The 21,324-nt window shown below is 42.8% G+C and overlaps 1 protein-coding gene across 1 annotated transcript in view; it reads left to right on the top strand.

Annotated features, from left to right (window-relative positions):
- Positions 1 to 21,324, top strand: part of LOC140478722 (glutathione hydrolase-like YwrD proenzyme) — a 70,965-nt gene that overhangs the window by 14,351 nt on the left and 35,290 nt on the right. The window contains exons 5-8 of the mRNA XM_072572027.1: positions 477 to 683; positions 11,247 to 11,399; positions 17,245 to 17,332; positions 18,086 to 18,257. Of these exons, the coding sequence (XP_072428128.1) occupies positions 477 to 683; positions 11,247 to 11,399; positions 17,245 to 17,332; positions 18,086 to 18,257 (620 nt within the window). The remainder of the gene's footprint in view (positions 1 to 476; positions 684 to 11,246; positions 11,400 to 17,244; positions 17,333 to 18,085; positions 18,258 to 21,324) is intronic.

The following is a 21,324-nucleotide window of genomic DNA, read 5'->3' as shown; positions in this document are numbered from 1 at the left end:
AATTCACCTAACCTGCACATCTTTGGACTGTGGGAGGAAACCGGAGCAAACCCACACAGACACGGGGAGAATATGCAAACTCCACACAGACAAACAGTTGCCCGAGGCTGGAATCGAACCTGGGACCCTGGCGCTGTGAGGCAGCAGTGCTAACCACTGAGCAACCATGCTGCCCGTTTTTAACTCGATACTGTTGCTGTCTTCATAACGGGAATGATCAAATCAATGATATTTAAAGCAGCAGATCGAAATACCAATTCCTCTCTTGAATATTCAGTGAGGTTAATGTGTAGAAAGGAGGAAGAACTGGCTTTTATCTGTTACTCAGTCTTGTTCTTGGTGTTCAGGTGGAGACGAAAATCTCATTCTGTAACTAGTCCCTGATGCATTTGTTTGGGTAACTCTACAATAAAGTGGAGTTTGGATTATTATTGCAGCAAACGTCGCATTTCTAACACTCCGATTCTGCTCGCCAGCTGTCCTTAGGTGAAATTCTGCAGCCTGCGATTGAGTTGGCAGAAAGAGGCTTCCCTGTTTCTGAAATCACTGCATTTCACTGGAATAGAGAAGCAAACATCCTGCAAAGGCCAGGGAATCAACATGGGAAGGATCTGCTGCTGCAGGGCCAGAGTCCTAAATCTGGCCAGATTTTCAAGAATCCTCTCTTAGCTCAGACCTTCAAGGTGAGTGGTTCACTTCTTCCTAATCCCTTCGGCCCAAAAAGTCCACACTGACCTGCCAAAGTGCAACCCACCCAGACCCATTCCCCTACACCTAACACTACGGGCAACTTAGCATGGCCAATTCACCTGACCTGCACATCTTTGGATTGTGGGAGGAAACCCACACAGACACTGGGAGAATGTGCAAACTCCACACAGTCAGTCGCCTGAGGTGGGAATTGAACCCAGATCTCTGGCGCTGTGAGGCAGCAGTGCTAACCACTGTGCCACCACGTCGCAAAGGTATATGCTTTAGTCATAGTGATGCCATTAGACAGGGGCTAAACTGTGCTAATGCAAATGGTGTGCACCCTGTCCAAGGATTGCCATGTGAAGCATCCCTTTCTGCTGAAGTGAAATCCCAGTTAATGTCCACTATCTTGATACAGTTAATTCCCCTTGGTATACAATCAACAGGTGGGGTTCCTGGGTATAGTGGTAGTGCCCCTACTTCTGAGTCAGGAGGCCTGTGTTCAGCTCCCACCTGCTCCAGAGGTGGGTTATAACATTTCAACATCTTGATCAGAAATACCAGGTGTCACAATTATACCTCATGAATCGAACATTTTGTTGGATATTTTATCGTTCGCCTGTGTATTTCTTCAATCTCTCTAAAAGCATCTCAACAAAACACTTGGTGATTTGGGCCCTAATATAAATTAGGAGAAAGTGAGGACTGTATGGAAAAGCACAGCAGGTCAGGCCGTACTCTTAACCCTAATATAAATCACTTCATTGCTTCAAGCCATACGTGGAGTGACAATGACAGGATTCTATAAATAAACTAAGGTGTAGGTTTGCTCGCTGAGCTGTAGGTTTGATATCCAGACGTTTCATTACCTGGCTAGGTAACATCATCAGTGGCGATCTCCAAGTGAAGCGAAGCTGTTATCTCCTGCTTTCTATTTATATGTTTGTCCTGGATGGGGTTCCTGGGGTTTGTGGTGATGTCATTTCCTGTTCGTTTTCTGAGGGGTTGATAGATGGTATCTAGATCTATGTGTTTGTTTATGGCGTTGTGGTTGGAGTGCCAGGCCTCTAGGAATTCTCTGGCATGTCTTTGCTTAGCCTGTCCCAGGATAGATGTGTTGTTCCAGTCGAAATGGTGGGTTTTTTTTTCCTCCGTGTGTAGGGCTATGAGGGAGAGAGGGTCGTGTCTTTTTTGTGGCTAGTTGGTGTTCGTGTATCCTGGTGGCTAACTTTCTTCCTAATTGTCCTACGTAGTGTTTGTGGCAGTCCTTGCATGGAATTTTGTAGACGACGTTGATTTTGTCCATGGGTTGTACTGAGTCTTTTAAGTTTGTTAGTTTTTGTTTGAGAGTGTTGGTGGGTCTGCTGTGTTTTTCCAGCACCACACTTTTCAACTCCATCATTTCCTTTGGCAGCACATTCCACGCATGCATCATGCTCTGCATGAAAAAGTTGTCCCTTAAGTAACTTTTAAATCTTTCACCTCTCACCCTAAATTTATGCCCTCTAGTTTTGGACTCCCCCACCCCAGGGAAACGACCTTGTCTATTTGTCCTATCCATGCCCCTCGTGATTTTATAAACCTCAGCCTCCAATGCTGTAGGGAAAACAGCCCCAGCCTATTAGCATCTCCCTATAGCTCAAACCCTCCAATCCTAACAACATACTTGTAAATCATTTCTGAATTCTTTCAAGTTTCACAACATCCTTCCTGTAGCAGGGAGACCATAATCACATGCAGTATTCCAACAGGGGCCTAACCAATATCGTGTGCAATTACAACATAACCTCCCAACTCCTGTACTCAATACTCTGATCAATAAAGGAAAGTATACCAAACGCTTTCTTCACCATCCTATCTACCTGCGACTCCACTTTCGAGGATCTATAAACTGCACTCCAAGGTCTCTTTGTTCAGCAACACTCCCCAGGCTCTTACCATTAAGTGTGTAAGTCCTGCCCTGACTTGCCTTTCCCAAAATGCAGCACCTTACATTTATCTAAATTAAACTGCATCTGCCACTCCTCGGTCCATTGGCTCATCTCATCAAGAGTACTCTGAGGTAACCTTCGCTTTCCTCTACACCTCCAATTTTGGTGTCATCTGCAAAGTTACTAACTATACCTCCCATATTCACATCAAAATCATTTATATAAATGACTAAAAGCAATGGAGCCAGCACCCATCTTTGTTGCACTCCACTGGTCACAGGCCTCCAGTCTGAAATGCAACTCTCACCACCACCCTCTGTCTTCTACCTTCGAGTCAGTTCTGTATCCAAATGGCTAGTTTTCCCTGTATTCCATGTGATCTAACCTTGCTAACCAGTCTATCATGAGAAAACTTGTCAAATGCCTTGCTGAAATCCATACAGACTATGTCCACAGCTCTGCTCCATCAACCCTCTTCATTACTTCTTCTAAAAACTCAATCAAGTTTGTGAGACATGATTTCCCATGCACAAAGCCATATCGACTATCCCTAATCAGTCCTTTCCTTTCCCAGTACATGTAAATCCTGTCCCTCAGGATTCCCTCCAACAACCTGCCCACCACAGATATCAGGCTCACTGGTCTATAGTTCCCTGGCTTGTCCTTACCATTTTTCTTAAATGGTGGCACCACATTAGCCAACCTCCAGTCTTCCGGCACCTCACCTGTGGCTATCGATGATACAAATATCTCAGCAAGGAGCCCAGCAATCACTTCCCTCGTTTCCAACAGAATTCTAGGGTACAGCTGATCAAATCCGGGGGATGTATCCACCTTTATGCATTTTAAGAAGTCCAGCACCTACTCCTTTGCAACATGGATATTTTTCAAGATGTTGCCATTTACTTTCTCAAGTTCTCTATCTTCCCAATCCTTCTCCACAGTAAACATTGAGGTAAAATATTCGTTTAGTATCTCCCCCATCTCCTGGGGAAAAAAAGCAACTAACCAACATATTGTCTTTATAAACTCTGAAAGATAACTTGGAATCTGTGCAATGTGGACGTGGATTCAGACCAGTTGTATTAAAGTTAATTCTGATGCTACTGAGTCACAGTTGAGATTGTTAGTACTGTTAGTGTTGAGAATGGAGTGTTGCAATGCAGTTGGATGTCCACTATCTGTAGACAAAAATGGGTACTGCAGATGCTGGAGATTAGAGTCAAGATTAGAGTGGTGCTGGAAAAGCACAGCAGGTCAGGCAGCATCCGAAGAGCAGGAAAATCGATGTTTCAGGAATGCTGAATGGCTTTTGCCTGAAATGTCGGTTTTCCAGTCCACTATCTGTTGCCTCTTGTGGTAAAATGCACCAGGATTTTCCTAGAATGGAATCTGATGTATGCTATATAGCCTTTCCCTTTCACACTGGACACAACAACTGTGGTTGGGGAAAGTAAATTTCCAGTTGCTACTTAACACCATTGTGTAGATGTTCATTGTGGAGAGACGTTTTAAACATTTTTACAATGTTCATTTGGACATTTCTTCATACCCCTGTGCCATGTGTAAGAATAAATGCTGAGGAATGTATCTGTCAGTGCCCACTCATCCAAATGGGAACAGGGAAACTTGCATTGTGACAAATAACTAGTCTTCAATCTGTTGAGTAATTATACAGGGTACATCTGCTTAGCTAATGGAATACATATAAAATACACAGGACCGAAAGAGGCCCTTCACTCTATCATGCCCATACTGTTCATCAAACATCCATTTTATTCAAATTCAATTTAGATTAGATTACATTACAGTGTGGAAACAGACCCTTCGGCCCAACACGTCCACACTGACCCACCGAAGCGCAACCCCCCCCATACCCCTACATTTACCCCTTACCTAACACTACAGGCAATTTAGCATGGCCAATTCACCTGACCTGCACATCTTTGGATCGTGGGAGGAAACCAGAGCACCCGGAGGAAACCCACACAGACATGGGGAGAACGTGCAAACTCCACACAGTCGCCTGAGGCGGGAATTGAACCCGGGTCTCTGGCGCTGTGAGGCAGCAGTGCTAACCATTGTACCACCGTGCCGCCCACCACTTACCACTTCTCTACCACTTAGCCTTGTATTCTGTTGTGTTTCAAATGTTCGTCTGAGGAATTCTTAGATGTTGTGATGGTTCCCACCTCTACCACTTTTCAGGCAGTGATGTTCTGGATATCCATTGTCCTATGGGAGAAAACATCTATTCTCAAACCCACTATAAACCTCCTGCTCCTGACCTTAACGGTCTGCCCCTGGCTTATTACCCCTGCACTAAGGGGAAGCCTACCCAGCCTTTGCCCCTCAGAGCATTGATTACCTCAGTCAGATCGCAACACCCTCCTCACGCCTTCTCTGGAAAATGATCCCAACCTCTCGAGTCTTTCATCAGCGTGGAATTGCACCAACTCATACAACATCCTGGTGGATCTCCTCTACACCCTGTCCAGTGCAATCACATCCTTCTATGGTATGGTGACTAGGGCTACACACAATACTCCAATTGTAACCTAACTAATGTTATGCACAGCTCCATCACAACCTCTTTGCTGTATTCAACACTTTCACTAATAAAAGCACTTATCCCACTAGAACGGAGAACAGAACAGCACAGGAACAGGCCCTTCGGCCCACCATCTCTGGGCTGACCCTGGTGCCATTCTAAGCTAACCCCATCTGCATGCACATGGTCCGTATCCCTTTATTGGCTGCCTGTCCATGTTTCTGTCTAAACGCCTCTTAAATACTGCTATTATATCTGCTCCTACCACCTCCCTTGGCAGTACATTCCAGGCACCCATCATCCACTGTGTAAAAAAACTTTCCTCACACATCTCCTTTAAATGTTCCTCTTCCCACCTTAAACCTATGCCCCTGAATATTTGAAAACGAAGTCTTGCCTCTCCATTAATTCTACCCCTCTGAAGTTCTTTCAAAGAAGTTAAATCCATTGACCTGTAGTTCCCTCGTTTATCCCTACTACCCTTTTGAATAAAGGGGCCACATTGCTGTCCTCCAGTTCTCTGACACCCCGCCAGCAGCCAGAAATGATTTGAAAATTAATGTCAGAGCCCCAAAATCTCCTCCATTGCCCCCCATAGCTGCCTAAGTCACAACTCATTCAGAGTGAGAAGGGTGTGTTCAGTATTCAACGTGAGGACTCCATTGGTGATTTGGTGTTATTTTTTAAAATGTTAGAGAAAACTGTTCTTATCAGAGAGAATTTACGTTGACAGTAAAATGAGGGTGTTGTCATTTGGATCGTTGCTGCTGATGACATGCAGTGCAATTTTAAATTTCTCCATGAATCATTGAAAAATAAACACTATTAGATAATTGTTATCTAAATAAGTTCAAAGGATTGCTTTGTTGCTACCCTTTGCACTGTATTAACTCATTACGTGCCTCTCCAACACCGCCCTGAACAAACTCCAACTCATCCGGGTCTCTGTGACTCTTAGGTCACCCCACAACTATATTCTTTTATTTCACACTTGTCCTTATTGACCAACATATTGATTCTGAAATTCTCACCCATTTAACTTCAAATTCTTTCATGGTTCCTCAGCTTCCTTCCTCTGAAATCTTATTCAGTCGTACACTCCAGCTTGTATAATTTTCTGATTCTCACAGACGATCTATCTCTCCCCCTCTCTCTATCTCTCTGTCTCTGTCTCTGATGTGGAGGTGCTGGTGTTGGACTGGGGTAGACCAGGTCAGAAGTCACAGGTTATGGTCTAGCACGTTTATTTGAATTCACAAGCTTTCGGAGCGCTGCTCCTTTATCAGTGCACTGAATGCTTGTGATTTCAAATAAGCTTGGGCTATAACCTGCTGTCGTGTGACTTCTAATCTTCTCTCAGGGATATGGGCCAAGTGCCGGCAAATGGGACTAGATTAGGTTGGGATATCTGGTGGGCTTGGACGAGTTAGACTGAATGGTCTGTTTCCATGCTGTAAATCTCTATGACTCTCTCTCTCTCATTTTCTGATTCACCTTTGATGTCAGACATTTCAACCATTACATACTGCACTCTTGAACGTGATGTTGAAGCCAGCTGTTAACTTTCTGCCCCCATCAAAAAACTTCCCCAGAAGTTGCCACCATGACCATGCTTTGTGTCATTTCTCTTTTCAAGCCCTTTATCCTTTCTGCCAGTTTCCTTGCAATAACTCTGATCTATGTTGTTTTTATCCTGGACTAAATTGAAGAACAGAAACAACTTCATACACAGCATCTTTCTGAACCTTAACAGTTCCTAAAATCCTTGACTGATGACGAGGAACTTTTGATGCTAAGTTGCTCTTGTATTGTGGAAAATGGCCATTTTGCATGTGGCTCATTCCCACTCACAGCGATAATGCTGGAAAATATGTTTTAGTGATGATGGTTGTGTGAAAAAAGTGATAAATGTACTGATATGCAAATTAGTGGATTCAGGTTCTGCCTCCAGTTTTTGGTCCACTTACAGACAATGGAGGAAAACTGTCCCGCTGTATAAGTTCATCCCTGATGGGTAAGTGACTGAATCATTGTCCCCTGCTGTAAGGCAATGCTTAAAGCACCGACTCTAGTTGGGGAGGCTATGAACAGAGTTGAAGAGAGTTGCTAGAAAAGCACAGCTGGTCAGGCAGCATCCAAGGAGCAGGAGAGTCAACATTTTGAGCATCAGGAATCACAGTGTCACGGTGTAAACAGGGTGCCATTTGTCAGTGGATTTTTAATCCAAAGGCCCCACTGGTTGATGGTCTCAAATCACACAGCAGCAGATGAGGGATTTGGATTCAATGAATAAATCTGGAATTATAAAGCTAGTCTCAGCAATGGTGCCCTTGACAATTATTGTCAATTGTTGTAAAAACTTATCTGTTCCTAATGTCTTCACATAGAATTAATCTGCCATCCTAATCTGGTCGGGCCTACATGCGACACCTTCTGACCCATATCAAAATGTGGTTGACTCTTAACTGCCCTCTGAAATGGCCCTAGGAAGTCACTCAGCTCAAAGGCATTTAGGGATAGGCATCAAAGACTGAGATAAGGAGGAATTTCTTTTCTCAGAGGGTTGTGAGTCTTTGGAACCTCTTGCCACACACAGTGAGCTGTGCAGGGCAAAGTCCTTGCATACACTTAAGGCTGAGATCGATAGATTCTTAATCAGTCAGGGAATCAAGGGTTACAGGGACAGGCAGGAAAGTGGACATGAGGAATGTCGGATCAACCATGATCCTATTGGATGGTGGAGTAGGATCAAGGGGTCTCCTCCTGTTCCTACTTCTTATGGATTAAATGATGGCTTTGCCAGCAATACCTACTTCCCAAAGCAGGAAGGAAAAAGCAACTTGATCTTTCAGTGTCATTTTGGTAATAAGTAAACTTGGACCATATGTTTCTTGGGGATGTTGTTATGCACCTCCCGAGAGATTCCAGGTGTCATTAATTACCAATGCGAATGGGGACATCTTAGCTGCTAAAGCTCTGTTGGAATTTTATATAGAGTGATATTGAATACTATAAATCATTTATTATCAAAAGCACTGAAACTTTTACTACTTTGTTGTCCCTTGTATAAATTGACAATGATTAACCATAATGTAGTGGCAGTACCAGTCTGTAACTTGTCACTAGGTATCGGTGTTCTCTATTTCGAATTACACCTCATTGTTCTTGCATCATGTTCGTATCAGCTAATTAAAGGTGTATTTCAAAACAAATTTCAAGATCTGGGTGTGCAGTAAGATTGTAGGTTAACCTTTCTGTTGACAGCAGTCCAGGACAGACTGAAGGAGGTTGGTTCTTCATTCCTGCAGACTGTAAGAGCTCTGGATGAAGCACTTCCACCCAGTTCTGTTTGTGCATGAGAGTCATGCATTTTATTCAAACTGCTTAAGAGAAACAGCATGCGTAAAGCTGGTTGGTGTGGGGATGGGATCATTCTCAGTGAGCTATAATCATGCATTACAGTTAGGTAGAGCTAGCATTACTGTCTATTCACATAAAAGCAAAATACTGTGGATTCTGGAAGTCTGAAACAGACACAACAATTGCTGGAGAAACTCAGCAGGTCTGGTGGCATCCGTGGACAGAGAGAAACAGAGTTAATGTTTTGAGTCCAGAGTGACTCAAGAAGGATTAACTGTGTTTTTCACTCCCCAGAAATGCTGCCTGACCTGCTGAGTCCATTTTGAGTCCAGTATGACTCTCCTTCAGTAAATACGAAGTGAGCCATCCCTGTTAAGAAGTGAATTGAATTTATTGTCATGTGTACCGAGACACAGTGAAAAGCTTTGTCTTGCGAGCAATACAGGCAGTTCACAGAGTTAAGTAGCATAGATAGTAAATAATAGGTATACAGCACCAAAAATAAAAGCAGAGGTCCTGGTGAATGTTAAGTGTTTGTGAGTCCATTCAGTATTCTAACAACAGTAGGGTAGAAACTGTTTCGAAACCGGCTGGTGCATGTGTTCAGGCTTCTGTACCTTCTCCCCGATGGTAGAATTTGTAGAAAAATATTGCCAGGATGGGATGGATCTTTGAGAATGCTGGTGGCCTTTCGTTGATAGCGGGGCTAGTAGATGGATTCTATAGATGGGAGGTTGGCCTCTGTGATTGTCCGGGCCAAGTTCACCACTCGGGTAAGGGAACCCTTTGTTCGAAAAGCCTTCTCTGAACTGATCCCAACATGTTTACATTTTCCCTTCAATAGGAAAGCTGCCAGGTTGTTGTAAGGACCTGTCTGGCTCACTACCATTTCATAGAGAATGCAACATGCTATCCCAATCCAGTCTGACCTTCAGGCCCCAGCAATGTAGATGCATTCTCAAATGGCTTAGCACTCACCTGTATGAAACCACATTCAAAAAGCATGATAAGAATAAAGTTTGATGAACCCCCCCAATTGCCCAAATTACATGCCCCAACGTATTGGCCATGATAGAGGCACGAATCAATTCTGTAAATGTCTACCAGGTGTGTCTAATGGTGTGTTTAACCTGAGTGTCACCATATCTCAAGTGAGGAGCAGGGTTGAGAAGGCAGAACCTTCTCGGGTAGTCAAGTACAGGGAGTTGAACCCACACTGTGAACGCACCCATCTCCCTTCTATTGGAGGCCAACACCCCTCATGCTTTCCTAATTGTTTGCTGTGTCTCAGGAATCAGTCAGCTGGATGGTTGGCTTGCAATACAGAAAGCCAAAGTCCACAAAGAAGTCTCATGAACTAGAATCTTGACAGTGTAGGATCAGGCCAATCGGCCCATTGAGTCCACACTGGCCCTCTGAAGAGTATCCCACCCAGATCCAAACCTCCTACCCTATCCCTGTAACCCAGCATTTCCCATGACCAATCCACTTAACCTGCACATCTTTGGACTGTGGGAGGAAACCAGAGCACCCAGAGGAAACCCACACAGAAACGAGGAGAAGGTGCAAACTCCACTCACATAGTCACCCCAGAGTGGGAACCTGGGTCCCTGGTGCTGTGAGCAACAGCATGAACTGCAACAGTGGTTAATACTGCAGCCTCACAGCTCCAGGGACCAAGGTTCGATTCCAGCCTCAGGCAACTGTCTGTGTGGAGTTTGCACATTCTCCCCGTGTCTGCGTGGGCTTCCTCCAGGTGCTCCGGTTTCCGCCCACAGTCCAAAGGCATGTAGGTTAGGTGGATTGGCCGTGCTAAGTTGCCCCGAAGTGTAAGGGGCATTAGTTAGAGGGAAATGGGTCTGGGTGGGTTACTCTTCAGAGGGTTAGTGTGCACTTGTTGGTCCAAATGGCCTGTTTGCATACTGTAGGGAATCTAGTCTAACCACTGAGCCACCAAGCCACCCTGATCAATTAATAAAATTGTTGATCACCTTCATTTCAATGTATCCGAGGCTCACTTTGTTCCAGTCTTAATATCTGAGCAGGATTTCAAAGATCAATTGTATGCTCAGGATTAGTCCACAGAAGCATTTTGGGTTTACAAAAGAATAGTAACGAAGACAGAGGATGATTACTGCACATTTGAACAGAATATAATATATGGATCTCAGGAGCTTGGTGGGGTCTCAGTGTTTGGAATTGTCTTGCGCAGAAAGAAGTGGAGTCTGGCCTATTGAATATATTCAAGGCTGAGATAGTCAGATTTTTGTCGAGAGTGAGGTGCTGGAAAAGCATGCAAGGAGCAGGAGGATCGATGTTTTGGGTAAAAGCCTTTCATCAGTCCTCACTTTCACTAGTCAGATTTTTGTCTGCTGGAGTCAAAAGCTACGGAGCCTGGGTAGAAAAGTGGAGTCAAACTCAAAATTTAATGTGCCATGACGTTATTGAACAGCAAAGCAGATCCAATGGGACAAATTGCCCACTCTTACTCCTGTTATTCCATGTTGAGGAATAGACACTTTTCCTATGGTTTATTGCTACATAAGTTCTATGAGTGGCATGTAAGCCAGAATTTGGGTAGAATTGTAACTGTAGAACAAAATTGTGGCAAGGTTGATACCCTTCCCACTCAATAAAGCTACATTCTTTATTGGATCCTCTTATGCTGTAGCACATTGTTGAAGTATGTATGCATTGTGTCTCTCATGAAGGAACTGGCTCAGTCTGGCAAAAGAGGGTTCTATGAGGGAAGGATAGCAAAAGCCATCGTTGAAACCATTCAGCGGAACGGTGGAGTTATGAGTCTCGGTGATCTAAAGGAGCACACCAGCACAGAGGTTGCACCAATCTTCACAGACTATAAAGTAAGTGTCTTGTTTCCTGAAATGACTGTTCAATAACAATCAAATTGAAGAATGAGTTTGGAAAATTTCTATTGTGAAAATGCCCAGTCAGATATAGCACAGACCAGATGGAGAGGGAACAAGTCAGCAGCTAATACTGGAAGCTGTTAGTCAGCTAGCATCCATGCAGAAAGAAATGGGGTCAACTTGAATGACACAGGAAAATGGAAAATAGGAGTGGAAGAAGACCTTCCATCATTCTTCCACCATTCAATTATGATTGATCTTCCCGAATCAAACTTTCCCACCTGCTCCCCATATTCCTTAATTCCCCAAGAAACAGAAAAATCTGCCTATTGCATCCTTAACTGTATTTAACTATGGACCATCCATAATCATTTAGGATAGACAATTCCAAAGATTTACAATTCTTTGATTGAGGAATGTTTTCCTCATTTCAGTCCTAAATGATCAGCCTTTTATACTGAATCTGGTTCTAGATTTCACAGCTAGGGAAACAACATCTCATACCTACATTTCCAAACACCTTTATAATCTTAAGAGTTTCCAAGAGATCACATTTCAAGTATCTAAGCTCCATAGAATATGGATCCAATTCACTCAGCCTCATATCATGGGACAACCCTCTCATCCCAAACACTAGTCTCATGAATAATTATGGTACCACCTCCAACTTGAGTATGTCCTTATTTAAATGTGTGGCCCAAAACTGCACACCGTATTCAAGATTTGTTCTTCCTACATTGTGTAATTACACAGTTCCCTTGCAATAAAGGTCAATGTGCCACTCCCTTACCTACTGTCTTTTACCTGCTTGTTAACTCTTTGTGTTCTATCTACGAGTACTCCCTTAATCTAATAAAGGTGTTAGCTAATACTTTTCTCATACCCATGTAGCTGGCTTTGTTGATGTTTAGTTGTCTTGTTAGTGATTGCAGAATGTCATTTTCAGATTAATGTGGAATTCAGTTTTATTATGATCACTGTTTCCCAATGGAACCTTTATCATGATGTTACTAGTCAACCCTGCTTCATTGCACAATGCTAAGTCTAGAATACCTTTTTTTTTTCTGCAAAATGTCCAGTCAATGAGTAGTTCTCAGAGTGACTGTATAAGTATGTTTTGATGCATATCTCTAGAATTTTCTACTATTATGATAAAATTGAGGTGGCACAGTGGCTCAGAGGTTAGCACTGCTGCCTCACAGTGCCAGGGACCCAGGTTTGATTCTATTCTTGGCTGACTGTGTGGAGTTTGCACATTCTCCCCCTGTCTCTGGGTGCTCTAGTTTCTTTCCACAGCCCAAAGATGTGCAGGTTAGATGGATTGGCTATGCTAAATTGCCCATTGTGTCCAGGGATGTGCAGACTATGTGGATTAGGCATGGGAAATGTATGGTTACAGGGATAGGTTAGGGGGTAGGTCTGGGTGGGAAGCTCTTCAAAGAGTTAGTGTGGATTTGTTGGGCCTTCATTCACATTGTAGGGAGTGTGATGATCCTGCTTCTTTACCAAAGCTATGCTGTCTTTGGCTTTTCTTTTCAGAGAGGTCATAAAAGCAATGATTCCAAAAAGTCTAGGTTTAAAGGGTTTTAGGGTCAGTTTGATTATAACTAACAGATACTGCCTCAGGAAAAAGGCTTTCAAGTTTATAAAAGCATTTGTACAATGAAAGGGGGCGTGGTCAGTTCTCCCAGCCCAGCTTATATCTGATTTGGTTTGGGCTTTAGCAGTCTAGCTGTTCACTGAAAGCAGACAGTCTGTTTGTAGACTGCTGTTCCAAGAAACAGCTGCAGGGAAGAAGGTATTCCATTCTGCCATCTCTCTTTCTCGCTCTCTCCTTTAAGACCCTGTATTTGATTTTTCATTTTGTGCCAAGGAATATTTGTGGTGACTGTTGCAAGTATTTGGAACAGCATCATTAAATTGGGATGGTTTGTTAAGTTTTTGTACAGATTAAGTTATTCTACATTCAGTTCTCTTTTGTTTGTGTTTGATTTGGTAATCTTACAAATGAATTCTGATTTGTTTGAAAATGAGTGGTTTGACCAGCTGCATCCCTCCTGGAATATCCACTTGCACCTGCTTAAAACAACCAGCAATGTTAGGGACTGGGCTACTTTCTTGAAATATTTTGAGGAGGCTTGGCCTGGTCCATAATAGGATTCTATTCTATGAATTACAGGATCCACCATTTGTGTTTCAGATGCAGCAATATTCCCTGCCATTCCCCCGATAATGTACCTAAACATTTTCATTGTATCAGAGAAATCAGAGTTAACGGTTCAGGTCCAGTGACTCTTCCTCAGAACCCCCCAGTTTTGAGGATGGGTAACTGGACCCGGAACGTTATCCTTAATTTCTCTTCACAAATGCTGCCAGACCTGCTGAGCTTTTCCAGCAACTTTTGAGTTTGTTTCTGATTTACAGCATTCGCAGTTCTTTCGATTTTTTTTAGATTATATTACAGTGTGGAAACAGGCCCTTCGGCCCAACAAGTCCACACCGACCCGCCGAAGCGCAACCCACCCATACCCCTACATTTACCCCTTACCTAACACTACGGGCAATTTAGCATGGCCAATTCACCTGACCTGCACATCTTTGTGACTGTGGGAGGAAACCGGAGCACCCGGAGGAAACCCACGCAGACACTGGGAGAACGTGCAAACTCCACACAGTCAGTCGCCTGAGGCGGGAATTGAACTCGGGTCTCAGGCGCTGTGAGGCAGCAGTGCCAACCACTGTGCCACCGTGCTGCCCAGTTGTATCAGATTTGTTCAAAATGTTGCTTGAAAATGTGTGCATGAATTTGTTAAAATTGATGATATGTAATAATATTTAATGTGTGACCCTGTTTTGTCTCGTTAACAACACTGTACTGATACATTTTGCAGGGAATGGCTGCAGTGTGGTGTTTGTTGTGGTACTTATGGTGCATATTTAAAAAACTATGTCTAAATTTATGAATGAATAACACAAACAAGTTTATTTAGACTGCTTATCAGTTTTAGGAATAATTGATGAATAGTTTAAATTCTATGTTTAATAGTGACTGCAAGATAAGTTGATCTGCAATGGTATTAGAGTCAAGAGTACATGTAATCAAATAGTATTGTGGGAGATAACTAAACCTCATGCTGCAGAGGTCATACATGCTTTGTTCTGAATGTTATATTTCCATTTGAAATTCCTGTGTTTACAGTAATAGTGCAAACTGCTTTTGTAAACTTATGATGACGCCTTCTCGAGATGATGCTTGAATTGGTAGAAGGAGGAAATCACACTGTGATCTGTTTACCAAGGTGCTTTCCATTGTAAATGTGGGCCTAGTAATAAAACTGTTATCAACAAGCCCAAACAAGCAGACCAAACATGTCCAGAAACCCTAGCCACTCTCCCCTACATCAAAGACATCTTGGAAATGACTGCCAGACTACTCAGACCCTTTGGCATCATGGTAGCCCACAAACCCACCAACACAGTAAAACAACATCTAATGAACTCGAAAGACCCCATACAGACAACATGCAAAACTAATGTCATTTACAAAATACCTTGCAAGAAATATAACAAGCGCTACATTGGACAAACAGGCAGAAAATTAGCCACCAGGGTACACGAATGTCAACAAGCCACAAACAGGCATGACCCTCTCTCACTAGTATCCTTACATATAGATAAGGAAGGACACCACTTCAACTGGAATAACACATCCATCCTAGGACAAGCCAAACAAAGACACATGCGAGAATTCCTAGAAGCATGGCATCCCAACCGGAACTCTATCAACAGACACATCGACTTGGATGTAATTTACTACCCTCTGAGAAAAAGAACAGGAAATGACATCAAAACCTAAGGAAATCTAAACACATAAATAGAAAGTGAGTCACTAACACCAGTGCTTCACTGGAAGCTACCTAGTATGGTGACGAAATGTCTGAAAATGAACCTTCCTGTTCAGCGAGCAAACTTACATCCAGAACCTTAACCTGAGCTACATATCTTCTCAGAACTCGTTTTCGGCAAGTACACATAGGAATTAATGTTAAAATCGGGAAATTAAATGTAAATACGTACCTGTCCATAAGAGACATGGTGATTAGATTTCCTAAAGTATTGAAACAGGCACTTCGGCCCAACAAGTCAACACCAACCCTCTGAGAGTAACCCACCCAGACCTATTTCCCTCTGACTAATGCACCTAACACTGTGGGCAATTTAGCATGACCAATTCTCCTGACCTGTATATCTTTAAACTGTGGGAGGAAATCAGAGCACCCGGAGGAAACCCATGCAGGCACGGGGAGAATATACAAACTCCACACAGGCAGTTGCCTGAGGATGGAATTGAACCCAGGTCCCTGGCATTGTGAAGCCGCAGTGCTAACCACTGAGCCACCATGCTGCCAACCCATTGGTGATCAATATATTCTCCCTGTTACTGGGAAAAAAAATGTGGTTCAGGACCTACAGTACAATGTTAAAAATCACACAACACCAGGTTATAATCCAACAGGTTTATTTAGAAGCACTAGCTTTCGGAGCACTGCTCTTTCATTCGGTAGGTGTTGGCATACAGTACAAAGACAAGGAAATTATGAAAAATCTTTAGAAACAACCTCAATTTCAACACAGTCAGAAGTCACACGACACCAGGTTGTAGTCGTACAGGTTTATTTGAAATCACAAGCTTTCGGAGCACTGCTCCTTCATCTGGTGAAGAGTCACCTCAGCTGGCAGTGTTCTGAAAGCTAGTGCTTCCAAATAAATCTGTTGGACTATAACCTGGTGTTGTGTGATGTCTGACTTTGTCTACCCCAGTCCGACACCGGCACCTCCACATCAAGTAAACCTAAAGTAGGTTGATAATTTCCCGTTATCGGACTTTAGGAAGGATGTTAAGGTTTTTAGGGAGACTGCTGAAGTGTTTTATGAGAATTATACCGTGGTTGAGGGACACAAGAAACGAGAGAAACTGGAGGAACTGGGTTTGTTCTCCTCAGAGTAAAGAAGGTTAGGGGGAGATTTTCAGAATTATGAAGGGCTTTGTGACACCAAATAAGACAAAATCATTTCCAGTGGGATAGGGGTTAGTAAACAGAGAGCACAGATTTAAAGCAATTGACAAAAGAACCATGATGTGGAGGTGCTGGTGTTGGACTGGGGGGGACAAAGTTAAAAATCACACAACACGAGGTTATAGTCCAACAGGTTTATTTGGAAGCACTAGCTTTCCGAGTGCTGCTCCTTCACACCTACCTGATGAAGGCACTTCAATGGAAAATAAAAGTCAAGGATGTGGGGAAAGAGGGGGCTAGTGAGATGAATTAAATAGCTTTACCAAATATCATGGATATAATGGGCCAAGTGGCCTCCCTTTTATACTGTATTATTCAATAAACCTATTGATTTTTAAAAAATAGTGTTACTTAGCAGGGTTCAAAAACTGCAATGTTATGGTGAATTGGTCTTTTTGCCCGAAACGTCGATTTTGAAGCTCCTTGGATGCTGCCTGACCTGCTGTGCTCTTCCAGCACCACTAATCCAGAATCTGGTTTCCAGCATCTGCAGTCATTGTTTTTACCTCTAAAACTTTAGCAAGATTATTCTTTCAACACTTTTTAGGAAGATCTGTAGGCAACAGATGAAATGCAAAGGTAAACCTGGATAAAACTGGGCTTTTTTAGAAGAACTTTGTTGTGAAGGGGTGAAACTGTAAAAGTATGTGACAGTGTACATAGTCTGTTGACTCGCCAAGCTTTTCAATTACTTGAATTACAGAACAGTACTGAGTTGCAAAAGATTGTTATTGTCTGCTTCCTCATTGTTCCAACTTTAGAGTTTGAGGATCTGGGAGCTTCCTCCAAATGGACAGGGAATCACTGCTCTGATGGTCTTAAACATGCTGGAGAACTTTAACATCAAAGGTAGGAGATCCTTCTGAGAGAGAATGATGGACGACTTGATCTCTGCCAGATCTGATTCTCTTGGGGTGCATTTGGTCACAAAATCATGCTTAAAGTGTTCACCATGAATTATTATTCATTAATGAGACTGACATAGTGCATAGTCGAGGACGTAATAATATAGGAAGGGTTGGGGTTTGGACGAAGTTACTACCTGAGAATGAAGCTGCAGCTCTTGTCAGATGTTGTGGAGACGAGGAGGTGCTAATTTATACTGCCTTCCCTTCCTGCCAGAGGGTATGATGTAAAGCTGAGTGCCCATCTGCCCTGTATTATAGACATGAAGGATCCTACCATGCTAGTGCAAGCGAGATTGGAGGGCTTTCATTGTTGGCCTCTGTGACCAAATCAGATGAACTGCTTGCTGACTGTGGGATCTTGCTGTGTGTAAATTGGTTGCCGTGTTTCCAAAACACCACAATAAATGTCAGTTGGCCACTTTGTTGTTGCATTTCTAAGTTTGTAACAACGTCACTGCCAGTATAGCCTTAGCTATTGGGTAGATGCATCAATTTTGGGGAAGATTAAACTGGGTGGCAGAATCCAACCATGTCATCGGGACCCTATGGTTTGCTCCCACCAGCGTAGTAACAGGAAAATGTGGCTGGTGTCAAACAGGCAGGTCCAGCTGGGATTCGGAGCCAGAGGTTGTAGACATGAAGGGTCTTTTGAGAAGGAGGCCGGCACTAACGAGCAACTTCATTCACTCTCCAGAAATGGACCACAATAGCGCTGATTATGTTCATCTGCTGGCTGAGGCGGTGAAGCTCAGTTTCGCGGACAGTTTCCAGTTCTGTGCTGATCCTGCCAGGGTCCTGGTGCCTGTGGAAGAGCTGCTTGCTAAGAACTACAGTAAGCAACGCTCAGAGCTCATCAACATGCAGAGGTGAGGCTGACAGACCAGTCCTTTTGCACTTGATCTCCCCCTTCAGCAGGTATGCTGTTAGAATTCAATTGGTTGTTAAATCTTGTTACTATTATTAAATAGCTATTTCTTCTTTTGTGGATTAGAACGGAATATTTGTTTGTTCATTAAATAGTTTGCTGATTGCTTTGCTTTGGCTATGAAGCAAAGGGCTGATTTATGAAGGGATTGTGGTGTTCTAGTCTCACGTGTGGTGACGTAGAGGTAGATAGTTATTTTGGAATTCCGCCACTGTTAATCCATGAGTAGTTTTCCAGATTGAATAGGGTGGGGTAAGAACTTGAGGTGTGGACCAGGCAAGCCAGCAATGTCCCGGTATGTAGTCTGCCTTCTTTTGGAATGTAACTACCAAAACGTCTGCGAATGCAGTAAATCAGAAACGAAAACAGAAGTTGCTGGAAAAGCTCAGCAGGTCTGGCAGAGTTAACATTACGGGTCCGGTGACTCTTCCTCAGAACTCCGTTAACCCAAAACGGTAACTCTGATTTCTCATCACAATGTTGCCAGACCTGCTGAGCTTTTCCAGCAACTTTTGTTTTGGTCCTTTTGGAATGTACAGTAATTCCCCCCAGGGTATACGTTTCAAGATCTGCCGTGGAAGCTCGAAACCACGGATAGGAGCGAACCCATTCATTTAAGTGAGAAATTTACCTTCCCAGCAGGTCCCACCCCGGTTCCTGGTTCTGGAATGTTCCCTGTAATATGTTTGGGCCACGGTAAACCTCAGGTAACTGAAACCATGGGTAAGGATATGACGGTTGCCCTGTATTTGACTGAGGACTGAAAACACTCCCCGCAGATATAATTCAGAAACTCTCTGTAACACCAGCTCTCTCCAGGGACAAACCTTTTGCCCTATTCTGTTCAAACTATGTGGTAAAATAAAAGCAAAATACTGCAGATGCTGGAGATCTGAAACAATAAAACAGAAAATGTTGAAAAACCCCAGTACGTTTCTCTGTGGAGAGAGAAATCAAGTGAATGTTTTGAGTCTAATATGACTCTTCTTTGGAACTAAATGCAAAGTATACCTACTATACATTTGCTTGTTGTCGGTTTTCAATTGCTTATACTGTCATATCCCTTCATAATTTTAAACACTTCAAACAACCACTCCACCGCATCATGGTTCTAATAAAAAAATTTTTTATCTAGGCCTTTCTTTGTATCTTCCAGTTCTAAGAAAGGTCACTGAATGTTGACTCGGCTTTCTCTCCACAGAGGCGGAGGTGGTACTGCAGATGCTGGGGATTAGAGTCCAGATTAGAGTGGTGCTGGAAAAGCACAGCAGGTCAGACAACATCCGAGGAGCAGGAAAATCGACGTTTCGGGCAAAAGCCTTTCATCAGAAATGATGAAGGACTTTTGCCCAAAACTTCGATTTCCCTGCTTTCTGTATCCACAGATGCTGCCAGGCCTACTGAGTTTCTGCAGCAGTTTCTGTTTTGCATTTACAATGTTGCCTGATTGTCCTTGCTATCATGTGCTAAATCTTGCTAAAGTTTAGTATCAGTGCTAAATGTGCTAAATCTTAGTAATCTTGCTAAAGTTTAGTATCAGTCGTTACATCTCAGTTTTTACGATCCGTGCCTCTTGAACTGAATGGAAGCTTTTCACTATATTTTATTGTATCCTTGTTATAAAATATACATGATAGTGAAAATCGAAAAATCTCTTGGTTAAAAAAAACCCATCTAGATAAATCCACACTTACATAGGAACTTCCTTGCCCAGTTGTTTGTCATCCTTTCAAAAACGTGATAAGATTAGTCAGATACAATCTACCCTTCACAACCCTCAGATTAATGAAACCCTTTGCTCAGTTTGTAATTTTCAGATACTTTGTAGCCATCAGACAATAAATATTAGTTGTAACTAATATACAAGATAGAAGCAGGAATAGCTACTTTTGAAGACCCACCCAGTTAAGATACTGCTTTATTGTCTCAGCATGAATAGTGTGATGTAGCAACCATTACGATGGCTGACTAAGAGCTGGGCTGTATATATTCTGGCATGTGAGAAATTTGATGCCCTTCAATTGTAAATTGCGAATGCTAGTCTATTACATAAGTTGAAAGGGAGGGAGAAACAGGAAACAATAGAGTCATCAATTTAATATTATTCTGAAAGAGTCAATAGTCATTGGGATGGTCAGGATTGTGAATTTGAGGTGTTAATCAATGATCTAATTGTGAGTTGGGATTCACGATGGTCTTATTACATAATTATGGATTTTCGATATAGAAACCAGTTGGGTAGTTTTATGAGAAATTAAATTATTAAACCTCCCAACAGCTAGTGGGAAAGAGATGAATGGATATGTAGGCAGATCATGGATTGATGTAAAAACAACAGGGTACATGGGTGATTATAACCCTCCCAATATTGATTGAAACTTCCTTACTCCTGGGGTCGGAGGTCGGACAGAAATTGTCAGGTGTATCAGGAGGGATTCTTGAAACAATATGTCGATTGTCCAACTCGGGAAAGGGCTGTACTAGACATTGTATTGGGGAATGGGCCTGGCTGGGTTCTTAAACTTTCAGTGGGGGAGCATTTTTGGAACAGTGATTCCATAGGTTTTAAGACAGTTATGAATGAGACTGGTCCTCGTGGGATTGTGCTAAATTGAGGGAAGGCTAATTACAACAATATTAGGAAGTGGTGAAATTTGATTGGGGACAACTAAGGGTAGATGCACATCAGACTTGTGGGAATCATTTAAAGGCCAGTGGGTCAGAGTCCAGGACCAACATGTTCCTGTGAAAGGTAAGGATGGCAAGGTTCAGGAATCCTGGATGACAAGAGACATTGAATGTTTAGTCAAAAAGGAAAAGGGCTATATTTACAAAACTGAAATCAGACATGGCCCTTAAAAATATAAAACAAGCAGAAAATGACTTAACCAGGGAATAGGAGGTCTAAAGGGGGTTTTGAAATGTCATTGGCAAGTAGGATTAAGGAAAGTCCCAAGGCATTTTAAGTGTATATTGGGAGGGTAGCTGAGGAAATAGTAGCTCCACTT

Source organism: Chiloscyllium punctatum, chromosome 6 (genome assembly GCF_047496795.1).
Source record: "Chiloscyllium punctatum isolate Juve2018m chromosome 6, sChiPun1.3, whole genome shotgun sequence".
In the NCBI taxonomy this organism is placed as follows: domain Eukaryota; kingdom Metazoa; phylum Chordata; class Chondrichthyes; order Orectolobiformes; family Hemiscylliidae; genus Chiloscyllium; species Chiloscyllium punctatum.
This window is presented reverse-complemented; position numbering and strand designations above follow the sequence as displayed.